The sequence below is a fragment of the Ranitomeya variabilis genome, chromosome 6, assembly GCF_051348905.1.
Source record: "Ranitomeya variabilis isolate aRanVar5 chromosome 6, aRanVar5.hap1, whole genome shotgun sequence".
Classification (NCBI taxonomy): Eukaryota; Metazoa; Chordata; class Amphibia; order Anura; family Dendrobatidae; genus Ranitomeya; species Ranitomeya variabilis.
This window is the reverse complement of record NC_135237.1, coordinates 386,526,021-386,544,400: the sequence shown is the minus strand read 5'-3', so window position 1 is coordinate 386,544,400 and position 18,380 is coordinate 386,526,021. Positions and strand designations below refer to the sequence as shown.

General features: G+C 39.5%; 1 protein-coding gene across 3 annotated transcripts in view; it reads right to left on the bottom strand.

Annotated features, from left to right (window-relative positions):
• NETO1 (neuropilin and tolloid like 1) overlaps positions 1 to 18,380 on the bottom strand; it is a 358,129-nt gene that overhangs the window by 88,760 nt on the left and 250,989 nt on the right. For all 3 annotated transcript variants that reach the window (XR_013216996.1, XM_077270102.1, XM_077270101.1), the window contains exons 5-7: positions 7,155 to 7,196; positions 6,934 to 7,061; positions 3,390 to 3,618 (exon numbers count right to left, since the gene is read on the bottom strand). Coding sequence is in view for 2 of the 3 variants with exons in the window: in XM_077270102.1 (XP_077126217.1) it covers positions 3,390 to 3,618; positions 6,934 to 7,061; positions 7,155 to 7,196 (399 nt within the window). In the remaining variant the exon portion in view is untranslated. The remainder of the gene's footprint in view (positions 1 to 3,389; positions 3,619 to 6,933; positions 7,062 to 7,154; positions 7,197 to 18,380) is intronic.

The window sequence follows — 18,380 nt, the reverse complement described above, 5'->3', positions numbered from 1 at the left end:
AGATTTTTTATGACATATCGTACTTCATGATAGTGGTAAAATTTGCTCAATATGACTTGTATTTATTTCAGAAAATATTAGAAATTTGGTGAAAATGTTGACATTTTTACAAAGTTCAAACTATTAATTTTTAGTCCCTTAAACCAGAGAGTTACTGTATGTCACGCAAAGTAGTTACTAAATAACAATTACCAGATGTCTACTTTACATCAGCACACTTCTTTAAACATATATTTTTTAGGAAGTTAGAAGGTTTAAAAGTTGACCAGCAATTTCTAATTTTTCCAACATAATTTAAAAAATGATTTTTTTTTTATGGAAAACAACATGTTTGAAGTGACTTTGAGGGGCCTATATGACAGAAAATACCCAAAAGTGACTCTATTCTAAATACTTCACCCCTAAAACTGCTCAATACCAGTAGCAAGAAGGTTATTAGGTGCTTCACAGGAATTAAAGCAATGTGGAAGGAAAAAATGAACATCTTAATTTTTCCCACGAAAATGTTAATTTATTCCCACATTTTGCATTTTACAAGGGTAACAAGAGAAAATTAAACACACAATTTCTTAGGCAATTTCTCCTGAGTAGGCTGATACCATATATGTTGTGATAAACTACTGTTTTGCCACAAAGCAGAGCTCAGAAGGAAAGGAGCTCCAATTAAATTTTGGAGATAAAAATTCTCTATAATAAATAGCGGATGCCATGTTGCATTTGCACAGCCACTGATGTGCCTAAACAGTTAAAAACCCTACAAGTTACCCAATTTTGGTCACTGGACACCTCAAGGAATTTATCTAGATATGTGGTGAGCACCTTGGGCCCCCAGGTGCTTCACGGAATTTTATGACATGGAGCCGAGAAAATTAAAAAAATCATATTTTTCCCACAAAAATGTTGTTTTAGCCCCAAGTTTTCTATTTTCACATGGTTAACAGGAAAAAAATTCACTATACAGTTTATTGTGCAATTTCTCCGGAGTATACTGATACCCCATATATGATGGAACACTACTGTTTAGGCACATGGCAAGGCTCAGAAAGGAATGAGGGCCATTTGACTTTTTGAATGGAAAACTATTTGAAATAATTACCAGATGCCATGTCCCATTTGGAGAGCCCCCAATGTGCCTAAATAGTGGAAACCCACCACAAGTGACCCGATTTTGGAAACTATACTATGTGGAGGACAATGGGGGTGCATTATATAATATGGAGGACTATGAGATGCTTTATAACTGTATTATACTATACGGAGGACAATGAGAAGTGTATTATACAAATATGGAGGACTATGGGGAGCATATTATACTATATGGAAGACTATAGATGTGCATTATACTATATGGAGGACTATGGGGATTGTATTATACTATCTCAAGGACTATGGGGCACATTATACTATATGGAGGACTATGGGGTGTGCATTATACTAAATGACAGACTATGGAATGTGCATTACACTATATAAAGGACTATGATGAGATTTATAGCAAAATTAGCAAAATGCTGGCTATTCATCCAGTGATTGGATTATTTATTCCGGAACAAAAATCATTGTTCTCATCAGCATATCACCCGGCGAAAACTACAGATATGTTGTTAATATGATGATACTGTACAGGGACAAATTGATCTACTAGTGATCATTCTGTGCCCATTATTATTCCTCAGCCAGTGTAAAGAGGCCTGGAAACAAGTGTCGAACAAGTACAATATTGTTGATCACGCTTGTTTTAGGGCCTGAACTCAGCACATGTAAATACAACGGAAATGTTTCTGTGTGATCAAGCAATATGTTAGTATTTGGGGCCGCACATTAAACTTTTGCCAAGGGCCCCATTTTGTCTAAAACCAGCCCTGGGTAAGGCCTATATATCATATCCACGCTGTCTCATCTGGGTCTGTGTGCAAATTGAAAAGACCTTGCTTCTGTGGCTTAGTCTCTGCTAGAGGCTGAGTGAAAGACTAACATCTAACAGACGAGTGAATATTCACAATCTACTATATAATTGTTTAAGGGGTACTACCGTCTGTCTGTCTGTCTGTCCCGGATATTCATTGGTCGCGGCCTCTGTCTGTCATGGAAATCCAAGTCACTGATTGGTTGTGGCAACACGCCCACGACCATTGCCACGACCAATCAGCGATGGGTGCAGTCCGACGGCAACATGGCCGCTCCTTCCTCCCCACAGTCAGTGCCCCCTCCATACTCCCCTCCAGTCAGCGCTCACACAGGGTTAATGGCAGCGCTAATGGACCGCGTTATGCCGCGGTGTAACGCAGTCCATTAACACTGCTATTAACCCTGTGTGACCAACTTTTTTACTATTGAGGCTGCCTATGCAGCTTCAATAGTAAAAAAATCTAATGTTAAAAATAATAAAAAAATTAAAAATCATCATATACTCACCTTCCGGTGCCTTTCCCGCTCCTCGCAATGCTCCGGTAACCGCTCCATGCATTGCAATCTGCTACGTCATCATCTCGCGAGACCGCAATGCACTCTTCAGACCGGAGCGCACGAGGAGTGTCGGTAACCGCTTCCTGGATCCAGGGGCCAACGGAAGGTGAGTATATAAATATTTTTTATTTTAATTCTTTTTTTTAACAGGGATATCATGCCCACATTGCTATATACGTGGGCTGCACAATATACAACGTGGGCTGTGCAATATACAATGTGGGCTGCGCAATATACTACGTGGGCTGTGCAATATACTACGTGGGCTGCGCAATGTCCTACGTGGGCTGCGCAATATACAGCGTGGGCTGCACAATATACAACGTGGGCTGTGCAATATACAACATGGGCTGCGCAATGTACTGCGTTGGCTGCGCAATGTACTACGTGGGCTGCGCAATGTACTACGTGGGCTGCGCAATATACTACGTGGGCTGTGCAATGTACTACGTGGGCTGCGCAATGAACTACATGGGCTGCGCAATGTACTACATGGGCTGCACAATGTACTCCGTGGGCTGCACAATGTACTACGTGGGCTGCGCAATGTACTGCGTGGGCTGCGCAATGTACTGCGTGGGCTGCGCAATGTACTGCATGGGCTGCGCAATGTACTGCGTGGCTGTGCAATATACTACGTGGGCTGTGCTATACACTATGCATACAAATTCTAGAATACCCAATGCGTTAGAATCGGGCCACCATCTAGTATATAATGTTTATTTAAAAGAGGAGAGTCAAAGTTAAAAAATTCCATGGGGAAGGACTTGTAAATTAAGGCCCTTTAAGGTCTGATCACTAAGGGATTAGATGCTATTAGCTGTAGAAGTAAAAACTGACATTTAGTAAAAAAACAACTTAATAATGAGAGATAAGCAACTATTATAGTGAATTAGTTCAATATGAGACATAATGTGCCTTACGTTCTTGGAAAGAAGTGAAGAGCATCTGGAAACGGCTGGTGCGGCTGCCTTCATCTGCCCACATTCGGATTACTCCAAGTCCTGTACGCAGCATCACATCATTAGCAACTGTGCTGCAGAATTTTGCTTTCAGATCTTCTACTGAACTACTTCCATCATACACAGCCACAAAATTCCTTTTACATTCATTTGAGTTTTGCATTTCATAGTCCAAAAATCGCAAGTATATCTGGAAGTAACGAAAGTCCATTATGTGAGCAGTATTACACATTGATTGAGCATTCACAGTTCAATCAGTAAGTACTTCAATTATCTGCTATTCAAAGCAAACCATTTATTAAACTGCACATTCCTTCCATTATTGATGAGTACAGGCTTCTTAATACTTGTTAGAGAACTGTTTTCAGAGAATATGTCAAATTGTCTTTCTTTGAAAAATAGAAATGCAGGGAAATATGTCACTGAAAACTTAACTAAGATGAACTGCATTAGACAGACCTAGGAATATGTGTGGTATGCACCTTAAATGCTAAACAATTGCTGCCACTTAGCTAGCAAAAGGTTTTACTTAATGCAATCAACTGCTAAGATTTCTGTTTTTCTATAAAGCGCTGTTTACACATGCACTTGGTTCTATTTCACTGTTTCATATGGTTCTGTTGTTTTAAAGACATAAATAGCATAGCATGTGGTCTTTATTGTAGTCATCAGCACCAGAAACCTGAAATACCAGAGTATAAGACCTCAGAACTTCTTGGTCTCTCCTTGAAAACATAAACCATTAATGTAGTGCTAACAAAACCTTCAAAATCATGCATTTGGCTCTTCTACAGCTCCATACAAGCTATGAATAGTTATAATATTTAATTGTGGGGTTCATTGCCAAATGGAGACACTCCCCTTTCTCACCCCACCCAGTATTTCAGTTTTAAAGGCAGCTGCATTTTCAAGATGCAGGCATAGTTGAATATAATGGTGAAACATGGAGCCATTCAGCCTGTGCTTCCAAGTCTCAGAATAGCAGGTGCCATAATGCAACTAGATTACGCTTGCTGCACGATACCCCAGTGCATAAGCTGCACAGAGCAGAGCAGCACATCTGAGGAATGGGGCCAGGTGAGTACTATTATTTTTTTATACTGTCATTACTTGAGAGGGAGGGGGAAATGTGAGGTAATCATACTACATATGGGGTGGCTGTGGGTGCCGTGATAGATTGTGTGGGGGCTGTGGGGGTTATAAAATGGTGTGGGGACATCATATTATGTGTTGGGAAGCTGTTGTTACATCATTTTTTAATGGTTGTGGTGGCATTATATTGTGTGAGGGCAGTGGAGGCAACACATTCTGCATCAAATGCGTGGGGGGCATCATATTATGTAAAAGGTTGTCGGGGCATGAGAATGCAGGATCTAGAAACATTATCCTAAGAATGACCACTTATTTAAAAATGGGGAAAAATTCCAAAATATTATTATTATTATTATTTATTGTTATAGCGCCATTTATTCCATGGCGCTTTACATGTAAGGAGGGGTATACATAATAAAACCAAGTACAATAATCTTAAACAATACAAGTCACAGCTGGTACAGGAGGAGAGAGGACCCTGCCCGCGAAGGCTAGCAATCTACAAGGGATGGGTGAGAATACAGTAGGTTCTATATCATAGAATCAAAGAAAAGGGAAGCACAGAAACCCAATAAAATCATACATTTTTATTGTTATAAATCTAGATTAAAAATAGACAAATATTATCTAAAGTTCAAAAAAAGGTTCACATGGTAGAGTGACAATTGAGCAAAACTGTTTTATAAATGCACCATAGTGGTGACAGGTAGAGCAATATTACACTTTCAATTTAATAAATAATACTGTATGTCCCTAGTAAACATTGGGATAAGGTGCTATTACACGTGTGCTAAAAAATGGATAAATATATAAATAGTAAGTCTAAAAGTTCATAAGGTAATAGTTAATTTGCTTACAAGTAAAATAATAATAAGATGCTATCTTGAAAAATTCATAACTGTAGTAGTGTTAAATATCAAAGTGGCAGAGAACTTGTGAGCAAGCTGAAAATGTAATCCGAGTATCTGTGAAGACATTCATGTTCAGTGTGAACATAAAATGTGCATACAAGGAGGACTGAATGTTTAGCGTAGATTAGTCAGACAAAGCATTGCACCCAGGGAAAGATTAAAGAGTATAGATGTGTAAATGCTGTACCTGATGGTGGACTGCTCAGACTGGAAACATGCCCCAATGCGCATTTCGCATTCGCTTCCTTAGAGGGTCAGAAACATGAATGCAGCATGTTATCAGCAAATACTGGAGGCAAATCTGCAATCATCAGCCTGGATGCTGCACATGGGACGTACTTGGGCGTTCCAACATGACAACGATCCAAAACACAAGGCCAAGTCGACCTGTCATTGACTACAGCAGAACAAAGTGAAGGTTCTGGAGTGGCCATCTCAGTCTCCTGACCTCAATATCATTGAGCCACTGTGGGGAGATCTCAAGCGCGCAGTTCATGCTAGACAGCCCAGGAATTTACAGGAACTGAGGGCTTTTTGCCAAGAAGAGTGGGCAGCTTTACCATCTCAGTAAATAAAGAAGCTGATCCACAACTACCACAAAAGACTTCCAGCTGTCATTGATGTTAGAGGGGGCAATACACAGTATTAAGAAATGGGGTATGTGAAATTTTGATCAGGGTCATTTGGATGTTTTGGGTTGTCATTATGAATTTAAAAGTAGTTTGACAATAAATGGCTTCACCCAACCACTAATCAGAAGTGGAGAAAAAGTTTTGGTGTTATCATTCATATTCTCTGAAAAAAAAGGCCAAGAAAGCAAAAATTCGTCCGGGGAATGTAAACTTTTGAGCATAACTGTATATTTTAAGGGTGTTTTTGTAAGACAGTTTAGAAGGGTAGATTAAATGGTGGAACAGAAAGCCGTGTCATGTATGTTTTTAAAGTATGTTTTTCTCTGGCTGTATTCATACAGCCCATGGTTGGTGCAGCATGCTTCCACTGTTAGGTTCCTACTAAGCCTATTCTTATTGAAAACAATCTGCATGTTGCTGCATAAGTGATTCTCCAGACCAAATAAGCGATGCTCAGTATAACGCATGTTTGTTCTGTGTCATATTATTTGTATATCCTGAATCTATCTTTTGATTGCCTTGTATGTAACAATTCATATTTTGTACATTTTTGTAACTTTTTCATGTTATCATTTAAAAACTGTATTGTTTCACTAAACAAAATTCAAACAAATCCATCTACTTAGTAAATCCTAATCTTCGATTTGTTTGCAAGCTTACAATAAGACAATGCAATGATAATGCTTTCATCTTTCATGTTTGTTGTACATTGTTTTAAATATTTGATATATTAATAAAATATTTATATTGGATAAAAAATGAGTAGGACATTTACTCCTTTGTGGTCTCGTGTAGGATTAATGATAATGCAGTAGTATATTCCCCAAGCTAAATTGTATAGCTTGTCAAGAAAATAAAAATACAACTTACCTTTGACCGTGGTGGTGCTCGAATATACCATTTACAATCAACAGCTTCATTTGCAGAAGCTTTTCCTTCTTTATGGATTTGCACTGACTCTACTATTCCTTCTGATCCTCCCATTTCAAACTCACAAACTATATTTTTAAAATAATAAAAGAAAAATTATAAAAATGTATTGAAAGATAGATAAATGTTAACAATAAAGATTAATGTTTAAGGCTACTTACCAGGTAATGGTTTAAGAACACCAAGTTCTTTAAAATCTGGATCTGTTGACAAAAAAACATCAAAGAATTGAAGGTTAAAATTGGAATGGTATTTTCTTCTGTACATTTTATTACATATGACACAAAGGCATTCTATTTCTATTTAATAATGGATGTTTGATAGAGCAATTAATATAACCTTAAAGAATTCAAATCTTTTAGACCTAAATAGCCAATCCTGTATCAATTTTTGACATGGGTAGTTGGGTGATATTTTGCATTCTAGACAGTAGGGAGCAGCATGTCTCTGCATTACACTTTTTTCTCTACTCATCTTAAATTGTCTTATCAATCCCATCTTATTAAGAAAAGTCATAATTATTTTAGCATCAATATAAGAGATGGGTGACTTTATTCAAGAGAATTTTTGAATTCTACTCGAATTTTACAAAAATCTGTATTCTACAGAATTTTGCGATTCGCTCTGCTAGAATAAAGCAAAATGGTGATCAGCAGCAGCTACCATTTTGCTAAGGTGTAGAAATTAAAAAGCAAAAACATAATATCTCACCGTTAACCTGTCCCAGCACCCTAGCTTACTACGGTGCCTGCAACCTACCTTCCAGTTCTTAGGGCCTCTTTTCCACAGGTTTTTTCAAGAACAGAATTTCTGGCGGTGCTCATGCCTCAGAGGTCATGACGAATTGTAAGGTCTAAATGTCACGATGCACTCTGAACTCCAAGGCCTGATCACAGCCAGAAGCCCTGAAATAGAGTGAAGACCCCAGGATAAGTCTGCATGAAGAAGAGGCCCAGAGGACCAGAGGGAATTTCAGGACAGGTGAACTGTAGGTGAGTATTAGAGTACTTTTTAAAACATTTTACATGTTTTGTTTATTATGCTCTGGGGTCTAAAAAGACACCAGAGCATAAAAGGGAACATTAAATTTGTGGAAAATAACTTTGCTTCAAATTTCCCTTTGAAATCCATGTGATTTGGTGAATATGAATTATGCCAGACCGGCTCATGTGTAATCAATATAATACATGACTTTAACAGTATTTCTTAAATAAAGACTATAAGCTGATATGACTACATACTGGAGTTGAGCGTAAAATTAGCCACGTTTAAGGATATACTACTAGAATCCTGTGTAAAACTTATAACCTCTGGTAATAAAATTTCCAATAAAAAGAAGCAATTATGGATAAATAAGACAGCACAAAGTGTAATAAAATAAAAACAACGGGCATTCAAAATCTTGAAGGCCAAGAATACGGAAATTGCATTTCAAGAGAATAAAGATCTCAATAAGAATTGTAAAAAAGAAATCAAACTAGCAAAGTTAGATACTGAAACACAAATTGCCAGCAGCATTAAAACAAATCCACACCCCAAATTCTGAATACCTCAATGCCAAAAGAGAAAAAAAATAGATGGTATCTGTCATAACATAATAACAAGATAACTAAAGAGGACAAACAAAAGGCTAAGATTTTAAACAGGCACTTTTCATCCCTGTTCACCAATGAACTGTCTGTTCCAAGGATCACTGAACAAGGCAAAAATCAAAGTTCACTATCTGATATAACTAATTTAACACAAGACAAAATATGCCTGTATCTGAGCAAATTAAACATTGACAAATTGCCTAGGCAAGGTGGCATTCATCCACATATATTGAGGGAATTGAGCTCAGTAATTGACAGACCGCTGAATCTCTTCTTCTTAGCCTCTCTTGTAACAGGGTTGTTGCCACAAGTTTGGAGTATGTCTAACATGGTACCGATATTTAAAAAAGGTAAGGTGGATCCAGGCAACTACCATCCGAATAGTCTGACATCACTAGTGTGACAACCAAATTGGATTCATGCAAAATAAATCGTATCTGACCAACATGTTGGATTTCAATGAGGTAAGTGCAAATCTGGATGTTGGTAATTCAGCTGATGTGATTAACAGTATCTGGACTTTGCAAAAGCATTTTATATGGTGAAACATTGCAGTCTTATACTGAAGCTCCAGAAGCAGGAGCTAGGCAAAACTAAGCAGATGGGTAAGGAATTGTTTAAAAGACAGGAAACAAAGAGTCATCATAAATGGTACATTCTCTAAATAGGATGTAGTCAGCAGTGAGGCACCGCAGGAATCTGTACTAGGACCGATTATTTGTAGCTTCTTTATTAAAGACTTTAGAATGAGAGTAAAGTATCAGTCTTTTCTGGTGACACCAAACTACATTATGTAGGATATTAAAAACTGACCTTGTCAGTACTATATTAAAAAAACGCTCTGGATAAGATGTTTGAATGGGCAAACACTTGGCAAATGAGATATAATGTAGATAGAGTAATGTGCCTAGGATGGAATAATCCTATTGCTGCATATAAATTAAATGGGAGTATACTCAGGACTACAGAACAGAAGGATTTGGGTATTCTCGTTACATATAAGCTGAGCAGCCGTACTCAATGTCAAGCAGGTGCAAAAAGCAAACAAGATTTTAGTGTGTATATAAAGAGAGATGAAATCCAGTAATTTCAACATATTGTTACCCCTCTATAAATTACTTGTAAGGCCATATCTAGAATAGGCATCCAGTTTTGGGCTTCACATTTCAAATAGGATATTCAGAAGTTGGAGTCAGTTCAAAGTTGGGCAGCTAGATCATTACAAGGGATGAGAGGTTGGAAAAGCTGGGCGTGTTTAGCTTTGAGAAAAGATTTATCAGAGGAGATCTCATTCCCAGTGGCTTTTGAAAGTATTAACCCAGTGGGCATTTTCCATGTTTTGCTACCTCACAACCTGGAAATTCACTGTTTTTTTTTAGGGTTTGCATCAATTCATGTAAAGAACATGCCTACAACTGTGAACATTTAGTTTTCTTTTTTTTATGAAGCAAACAACAAATAGGACAAAATAGCTGAAAACTTTAGTGTGCATAACTATAGTATTCACCCCCTAAGTTAGGACTTTTTAGAGCCTCTTTTGGGGCAATTACAGCTGCAAGTCACTTTGGATAAGTCTGCATGAGCTTTCCACGTCTTGCCACTAGTATTTTTGCCCATTCTTCAAGGCAAAATTTCAACAGCTCATTCATGTCTGACCACAGATCCTCAATTGGATTAAGGTATAGCCTTTGACTAGGTCATTCCACAACATTTACACTGTTCCCCGTAAACCACTTGAGTGTTGCTTTAGCAGTATGCTTTGAGTCATTGTCTTGTTGGAGGGTGAACCTCCGTCCTAGTCTCAAATCACTGACAGACAGAAACAGGTTTTGTTTAAGAAAATCCCTGCATTTCAAACTATCCATTTTCCCTGTTGCAGAAAAAGATGATGTTCTTGGGTTGATGAGGTTTGTTGACTTGGCTCCAGACATAGCATTTACTTTGGTGGCCAAAAGGTTCAATTTTGGTCTCATGTTACCATAGTGCTTTCCTCCATACATTTGGGGAGTCTCCCACATATCTTTTGGCAAACTCAGAACAAGCCTTACAATTTTTGTGTGTAAATAAAGTCTTTTTTCTGCCTACTCTTCCATACCGGCTGTGTGGCTAACTATCATTCCCTCTTGCCTTCTGCTGCACCCTCAGATTACACATCACAGGTTTTATACATCATACATTTGGGATTTCCTACCATCCTACCAGGCTTCTTAGACTTGCTGTTTTACACACGCTTTTTGGTTTAGGTATAAATCCATTAATTACATGGGTTTATGAGAAATCGCTCATGTCAAACCAATCTAATCAGTTTTTATGAAGAGGTAAGCTATAGGCTAGACCACGGTGAGTCATTGGACGTGGTATATCTCGATTTTTCCAAAGCGTTTGATACCGTGCCGCACAAGAGGTTGGTACACAAAATGAGAATGCTTGGTCTGGGGGAAAATGTGTGTAAATGGGTTAGTAACTGGCTTAGTGATAGAAAGCAGAGGCTGGTTATAAATGGTATAGTCTCTAACTGGGTCGCTGTGACCAGTGGGGTACCGCAGGGGTCAGTATTGGGACCTGTTCTCTTCAACATATTCATTAATGATCTGGCAGAAGGTTTACACAGTAAAATATTGATATTTGCAGATGATACAAAACTATGTAAAGCAGTTAATACAAGAGAAGATAGTATTCTGCTACAGATGGATCTGGATAAGTTGGAAACTTGGGCTGAAAGGTGGCAGATGAGGTTTAACAATGATAAATGTAAGGTTATACACATGGGAAGAAGGAATCAATAGCACCATTACACACTGAACGGGAAACCACTGGGTAAATCTGACAGGGAGAAGGACTTGGGGATCCTAGTTAATGATAAACTTACCTGGAGCAGCCAGTGCCAGGCAGCAGCTGCCAAGGCAAACAAGATCATGGGGTGCATTAAAAGAGGTCTGGATACACATGATGAGAGCATTATACTGCCTCTGTACAAATCCCTAGTTAGACCGCACATGGAGTACTGTGTCCAGTTTTGGGCACCGGTGCTCAGGAAGGATATAATGGAACTAGAGAGAGTACAAAGGAGGGCAACAAAGTTAATAAAGGGGATGGGAGAACTACAATACCCAGATAGATTAGCGAAATTAGGATTATTTAGTCTAGAAAAAAGACGACTGAGGGGCGATCTAATAACCATGTATAAGTATATAAGGGGACAATACAAATATCTCGTTGAGGATCTGTTTATACCAAGGAAGGTGACGGGCACAAGGGGGCATTCTTTGCGTCTGGAGGAGAGGTTTTTCCACCAACATAGAAGAGGATTCTTTACTGTTAGCGCAGTGAGAATCTGGAATTGCTTGCCTGAGGAGGTGGTGATGGCGAACTCAGTCGAGGGGTTCAAGAGAGGCCTGGATGTCTTCCTGGAGCAGAACAATATTGTATCATACAATTATTAGGTTCTGTAGAAGGATGTAGATCTGGGGATTTATTATGATGGAGTATAGGAATATAGGCTGAACTGGATGGACAAATGTCTTTCTTCGGCCTTAATAACTATGTTACTATGCTACTATGTTACATTTCATTTATATATATGCCTAAGAGGATGTGCTGTAGCTTTTGGTATAATATTATTAAGATCATGATGTCTTAACTTTTTAATCATACATGTTGTTATATATTTTTTCTCATCTTCACCATGCCTCATTTGTGAATATGTATGTTCTGCTTTGCATTTCATACTGTGGATACCTTGTGACCTATTTATAGCATATGTGCTTTTCATTGCTTGGTCCATTTGGTTCATTGTTGATTATGTCCCACACTATTCCATCTTCAGGGGTGTGGTTTATTTGTCTTGTTCTTATGCATGTTTTTAAGTGGTTTTAACGTTTGCTGTGTCTCGGGTGTCTAAATAAAGATTTCTATTTTTAGTCATTATTATGTGGATGTGCATACCATTTATTAGTTATTCTTTCTCCTCTCCAGTTCATGGTCATTATCCATACTAGGTGTTGCATCCATCATTATATTAGTGCTTTTTTCCACTATACATGGTAGTGCACCCTCTGCCCCTCTTTGTTGATATAATTATAAAACATGATACAGTTGCAGAAAGTATTTAGCTGTGTAGGGTCAGCAATAGCAACCCCAACAAGAGCACAAATACACTATAGAAAGAACATGATGGAGAAACAGAATATGCACAGCTGAGTAGGGACACACCTAGTACTTCTACTGTGTTTTTGCTTATTGTGTTTCTTCCACTTCAGTGGGGCATGATCTGAGACTAGCTTAAATCTCCTACCCAACAGTACTTCAAAGATTCTAGTGTCCATTTTACAGCTAAGCATTTGTGTACTACAATAGCATTTTTTTTTTCCTGCTGGAGTCAATTTTCTGTTTAATTATAGTACTAGGTGTTCTTCTCCATTTATAGTTTCAGACAAGACAGCTCCGGACCCCATATTTGAGGTGTCTGTTTGAACCAATAATTCTTTTTTAAAATATGGTGTAATTAACACAGGTTGTTCACACTGTGACGCTATTCACTACTCACGGACAGTCCATGAGGCAGAGAAGTCAGACATTCCGAGGTCAGTACCAAGAGAGCATATAGTAAACTAAGGGAAAAGACAAAGGTAAAGGTGTACATCAGATCAGAGTTCAAGGATAGAATACCAGAGAAATAGCGGGTTTAAAAAAAGGGCAAAAACAAAAGAGTAGTCAATAGTGTTGAGCATTCCGATACCGCAAGTAGGAATTTAGGACCTGAGAATGACGTCGCGGCTTGTGATTGGTCACGTGGCGGTCACATGAGCGGCACGCGACCAATCAGAAGCCGTGACGTCATGGAAGGCCCTAAACGTGCTCATTTTAAGCAAAGAAGGCTGCCGGTTAACAGCGGTAAGGTGCAGGGGCCTCCGGAGAGGTGAGTATATCAATATTTTTTATTTTAATTCTTTATTTTACACATTAATATGGATCCCAGGGCCTGAAGGAGAGTTTCCTCTCCTTCAGACCCTGGGAACCATCAGGATACCTTCCGATACTTGGTGTCCCATTGACTTGTATTGGTATCGGGTATCGGTATCGGCAATATCCGATACTTTTCGGGTATCGGCCGATACTATCCGATACCGATACTTTCAAGTATCGGATGGTATCGCTCAACACTAATAGTCAGGACTCAGAACACATTGCAAAGGTCAGGCAGCAGATCAGAACTCACAGCACAGTAATCAGGCAAACACAAACCACAGAGCAGCAGATTTGACAGGCACTTATCTCATAAATAGCAGAGCAATTACTGAGAGGGAGTATCTGGTGAAATCTCTGCACCTCCCAGTCTCAGATAGGTCAACTGAGCTGTCGATCAAAGCAACAACAGCTTAGCATGCCTCAGCACGGGATAGGATGACAGAGATAATCCCTGAGTCTCAGACACACTGAGTGAAGGAATTGTGACAGTACCCCCTCTTCTAGAGGGGCTTCTGGACTCCCAGGTTTCCCAGGAAAACCGACATGAAAAGCTCCGACCAAATTATCAGCCTTCACTGAATGAACCGAAACCCAGGATCCCTACTCGGGTACATATCCTCTCCAATGAACAAGATATTTGAGGGAATTTCAAACCCACCGAAGAACCACAATCCTCTGCACCTTTTTCCAAACCTCTATTGACAGACACTGGAGGCGGGGATGATAAAGGCAACACCAAAAGAAGAAATTTCATTAACAGGGATCTGTGGAAAACATTAGTGATACTTCAGAAGCTTTAATATAAAGGCAACCGGATTGACTACTTCCAGATCTCATACAGGCCAATAACTTTTAGCCTAATATTCTTGGACAAGAACCAAACTTTATCAACAACTTCCTTACATTTTTGACAAAGCTGAGCCGCCCCCATACAAGTCCTTCTCAAAAAATTAGCATATAGTGTTAAATTTCATTATTTACCATAATGTAATGATTACAATTAAACTTTCATATATTATAGATTCATTATCCACCAACTGAAATTTGTCAGGTCTTTTATTGTTTTAATACTGATGATTTTGGCATACAACTCCTGATAACCCAAAAAATCTGTCTCAATAAATTAGCATATCAAGAAAAGGTTCTCTAAATGACCTATTACCCTAATCTTCTGAATCAACTAATTAACTCTAAACACATGAAAAAGATACCCGAGGCTTTTAAAAACTCCCTGCCTGGTTCATTACTCAAAACCCCCATCATGGGTAAGACTAGCGACCTGACAGATGTCAAGAAGGCCATCATTGACACCCTCAAGCAAGAGGGTAAGACCCAGAAAGAAATTTCTCAACAAATAGACTGTTCCCAGAGTGCTGTATCAAGGCACCTCAATGGTAAGTCTGTTGGAAGGAAACAATGTGGCAGAAAACGCTGTACAACGAGAAGAGGTGACCGGACCCTGAGGAAGATTGTGGAGAAGGACCGATTCCAGACCTTGGGGAAACTGAGGAAGCAGTGGACTGAGTCTGGCGTGTGCAGGAAATGGGCTACAGGTGCCGCATTCCCCAGGTAAAGCCACTTTTGAACCATAAACAGCGGCAGAAGCGCCTGACCTGGGCTACAGAGAAGCAGCACTGGACTGTTGCTAAGTGGTCCCAAGTACTTTTTTCTGATGAAAGCAAATTTTGCATGTCATTCGGAAATCAAGGTGCCAGAGTCTGGAGGAAGACTGGGGAGAAGGAAATGCCAAAATGCCTGAAGTCCAGTGTCAAGTACCCACAGTCAGTGATGGTGTGGGGTGCCATGTCAGCTGCTGGTGTTGGGCCACTGTGTTTCATCAAGGGCAGGGTCAATGCAGCTAGCTATCAGGAGATTTTGGAGCACTTCATGCTTCCATCGGCTGAAATGCTTTATGGAGATGAAGATTTCATTTTTCAGCATGACCTGGCACCTGCTCACAGTGCCAAAACCACTGGTAAATGGTTTACTGACCATGGTATTACTGTGCTCAATTGGCCTGCCAACTCTCCTGACCTGAACCCCATAGAGAATCTGTGGGATATTGTGAAGAGAAAGTTGAGAGATGCAAGACCCAACACTCTGGATGAGCTTAAGGCCGCTATTGAAGCATCCTGGGCCTCCATAACATCTCAGCAGTGTCACAGGCTGATTGCATCCATGCCACGCCGCATTGAAGCAGTCATTTCTGCCAAAGGATTCCCGACCAAGTATTGAGTGCATAACTGAACATTATTATTTGATGGTTTTTTTGTTTGGTATTAAAAAACACTTTTATTTGATTGGTCGGGTGAAATATGCTAATTTATTGAGACAGGTTTTTTGGGTTATCAGGAGTTGTATGCCAAAATCATCAGTATTAAAACAATAAAAGACCTGACAAATTTCAGTTGGTGGATAATGAATCTATAATATATGAAAGTTTAATTGTAATCATTACATTATGGTAAATAATGAAATTTAACACTATATGCTAATTTTTTGAGAAGGACCTGTATTTCTCAGAACCTCCCATCAAACATCCACAAGTTTTTGTGTGGCAACCTCTACTCCAGGACACACAGAGCACAACAAGTGGAAAAAATTAGGAACCTTCCTCCTGCTGAGCTGAAACAAAACTTCTTAAAGTTTGTTCTAACGACTGATTCATCCTCTCTCTCTGACCGTTGGTTTCAGGGTTGTAAGCAGAGGAAAATGACAAATCAATCACTACTTTACTGCAAAATGCCCTCCAGAATTTGGAGACCTCATTCAGATATAATGTTCAAAGCTATTCCATGCAATCTCACCACATGATTGATAAATAACTTGGAAAGCATTTCAGCATTAGATAACCTCGTTAACTGAACAAGGAGAGCCTGTTTACTGATTTGGTCAACTGCCACCCAAATAACAGTTTTAACACCACACAAAGGCAAACCAGTACTGACATACATGGACAAATGAGTCCACTGTCCTTCTGGAATAGGCAACATGGTCAATTCCCCAGCCAGCCAGTTATGACAGACTTTAGCACGCACGTAAACCTCACAAGTGAATACAAAATCTTTAATATAGTTAAGCATGAATGGCTAGCAAAAGAGTCTAGCAACAGCTTTCTGTGTAGCAGTGATCACCGAGTGACTACTTAAAGGGAACCTGTCACCAGAATTTGGCGGACCAGTTTTGGGTCATATGGGCGGGGTTTTCGGGTGTTTGATTCACCCTTTCCTTAACCGCTGGCTGCATGCTGGCCGCAATATTGGATTGAAGTTCATTCTCTGTCCTCAGGAGTACACGCCAGCGCAAGGCAATATTGCCTTGTGCAGGCGTGTACTCCGGAGGACAGAGAATGAACTTCAATCCAATATTGCGGCCAGCATGCAGCCAGCGGGTAAGGAAAGGGTGAATCAAACACCCGAAAACCCTGCCCATATGACCAAAACTGGTCCCGCCAAATTCAGGTGACAGGTTCCCTTTAATGAGAGGTATTAGATAGTTGTGCCATAAAAAAACATACTCTGAAGTCATCCAAAATATGAATAGACCGCAGAATATAGAAAACACTGATTGAAACAGTCAGTGTTTTATTGGAGTATTTTTGACTGGTCTTCCATATATAACATGAACAGACAAAATTGGCCACAGAAGAACAAGGACAGCTGAGAGGGAGGGTTCATACAGTATATTTAAATTGAGGAAACCTGGGCAACAGCTCCAACAGGATTTTATCTTACCGCCACTATTGAAAACAGAAAAAAGAGGGTCAAATAGACAAAAAAGCCTACAGTTTACCCTGGTATTTTTCTACACTTAATGCTCCCTACCTGATAGCGGAGGTTGGCACCCTAAACCTGCGCAGTGGAACCCCAACTCAACGGCGGCTCACCCTCACTAGAACACCCTACAGACATCCTCAACCACTTTTAAAGGTAAGAGACAAAGGAGAGTTGTTAATTTTACCCCGCTGGATGGTTAGAGCCCATTTTATATATCCATCTGGTCTCATGTTGAAGGATCAGTTTGTCCCAATCTCCACCCCATAATGGTTTTGTAACCTTCTCAATGCCCATAAATTTCACCGCCGTCAAATCACCTCCATGGACAGAGTTTATATGTCTTGCTAATGGGGTGTCTCTCTTCCTCACGATGTCTCTAAGGTGTTCTCCAACCCTCCTCTTCAGTTCTCTAATCGTCTTCCCAACATAAATGAGTTCACAATCACAAATTGCTCTGTAAATGACACCCTCACTTTTACAGTTAATAAAGGATCTGATCTCAAATTGGTCTTGCTTGTTAGTTGCTTGTTAGTTGAAAAGAAAGACTTGCCTACTTCAATATTTTTGCAGGCTACACACCCACTACATCTATAGCATTCAGTCACATTTGAAGTTAACCACGATTTTTGTGGTGGCTTAACAAAATGGCTATGTACTAACCGATCTTAAATAGACCTCCCTCTCTGAAATGTAATCTTGGGGAACGGTGGTAAAAGTTCTCCAATGCCTTGGTCCATTTTCAATATAGACCAATGTTTATTCAAAATTTGTCTCAAATCCATTGCGCCATTGTTGAACGTAGTTATAAAGCGCAAGCCGGAATATGTATCTTTCCTAGTTGGAACTGGTGTCAGTAGTTCAGTTCTCTCCTTCTTTTTAACCTCACTGAAAGCTGATTTCAAAATGCGATCTGGGTATCCCCTTTCCCGGAATCTCACAAAATTATTGTCGTCAGAGCAGTTCCTGCGTACTCTCATGTACTACCCTTTAGGAATACCCTTCTTTAGGGCCAAAGGGTGTCCACTCTCTCATCTGAGAAGGGAATTTGTGG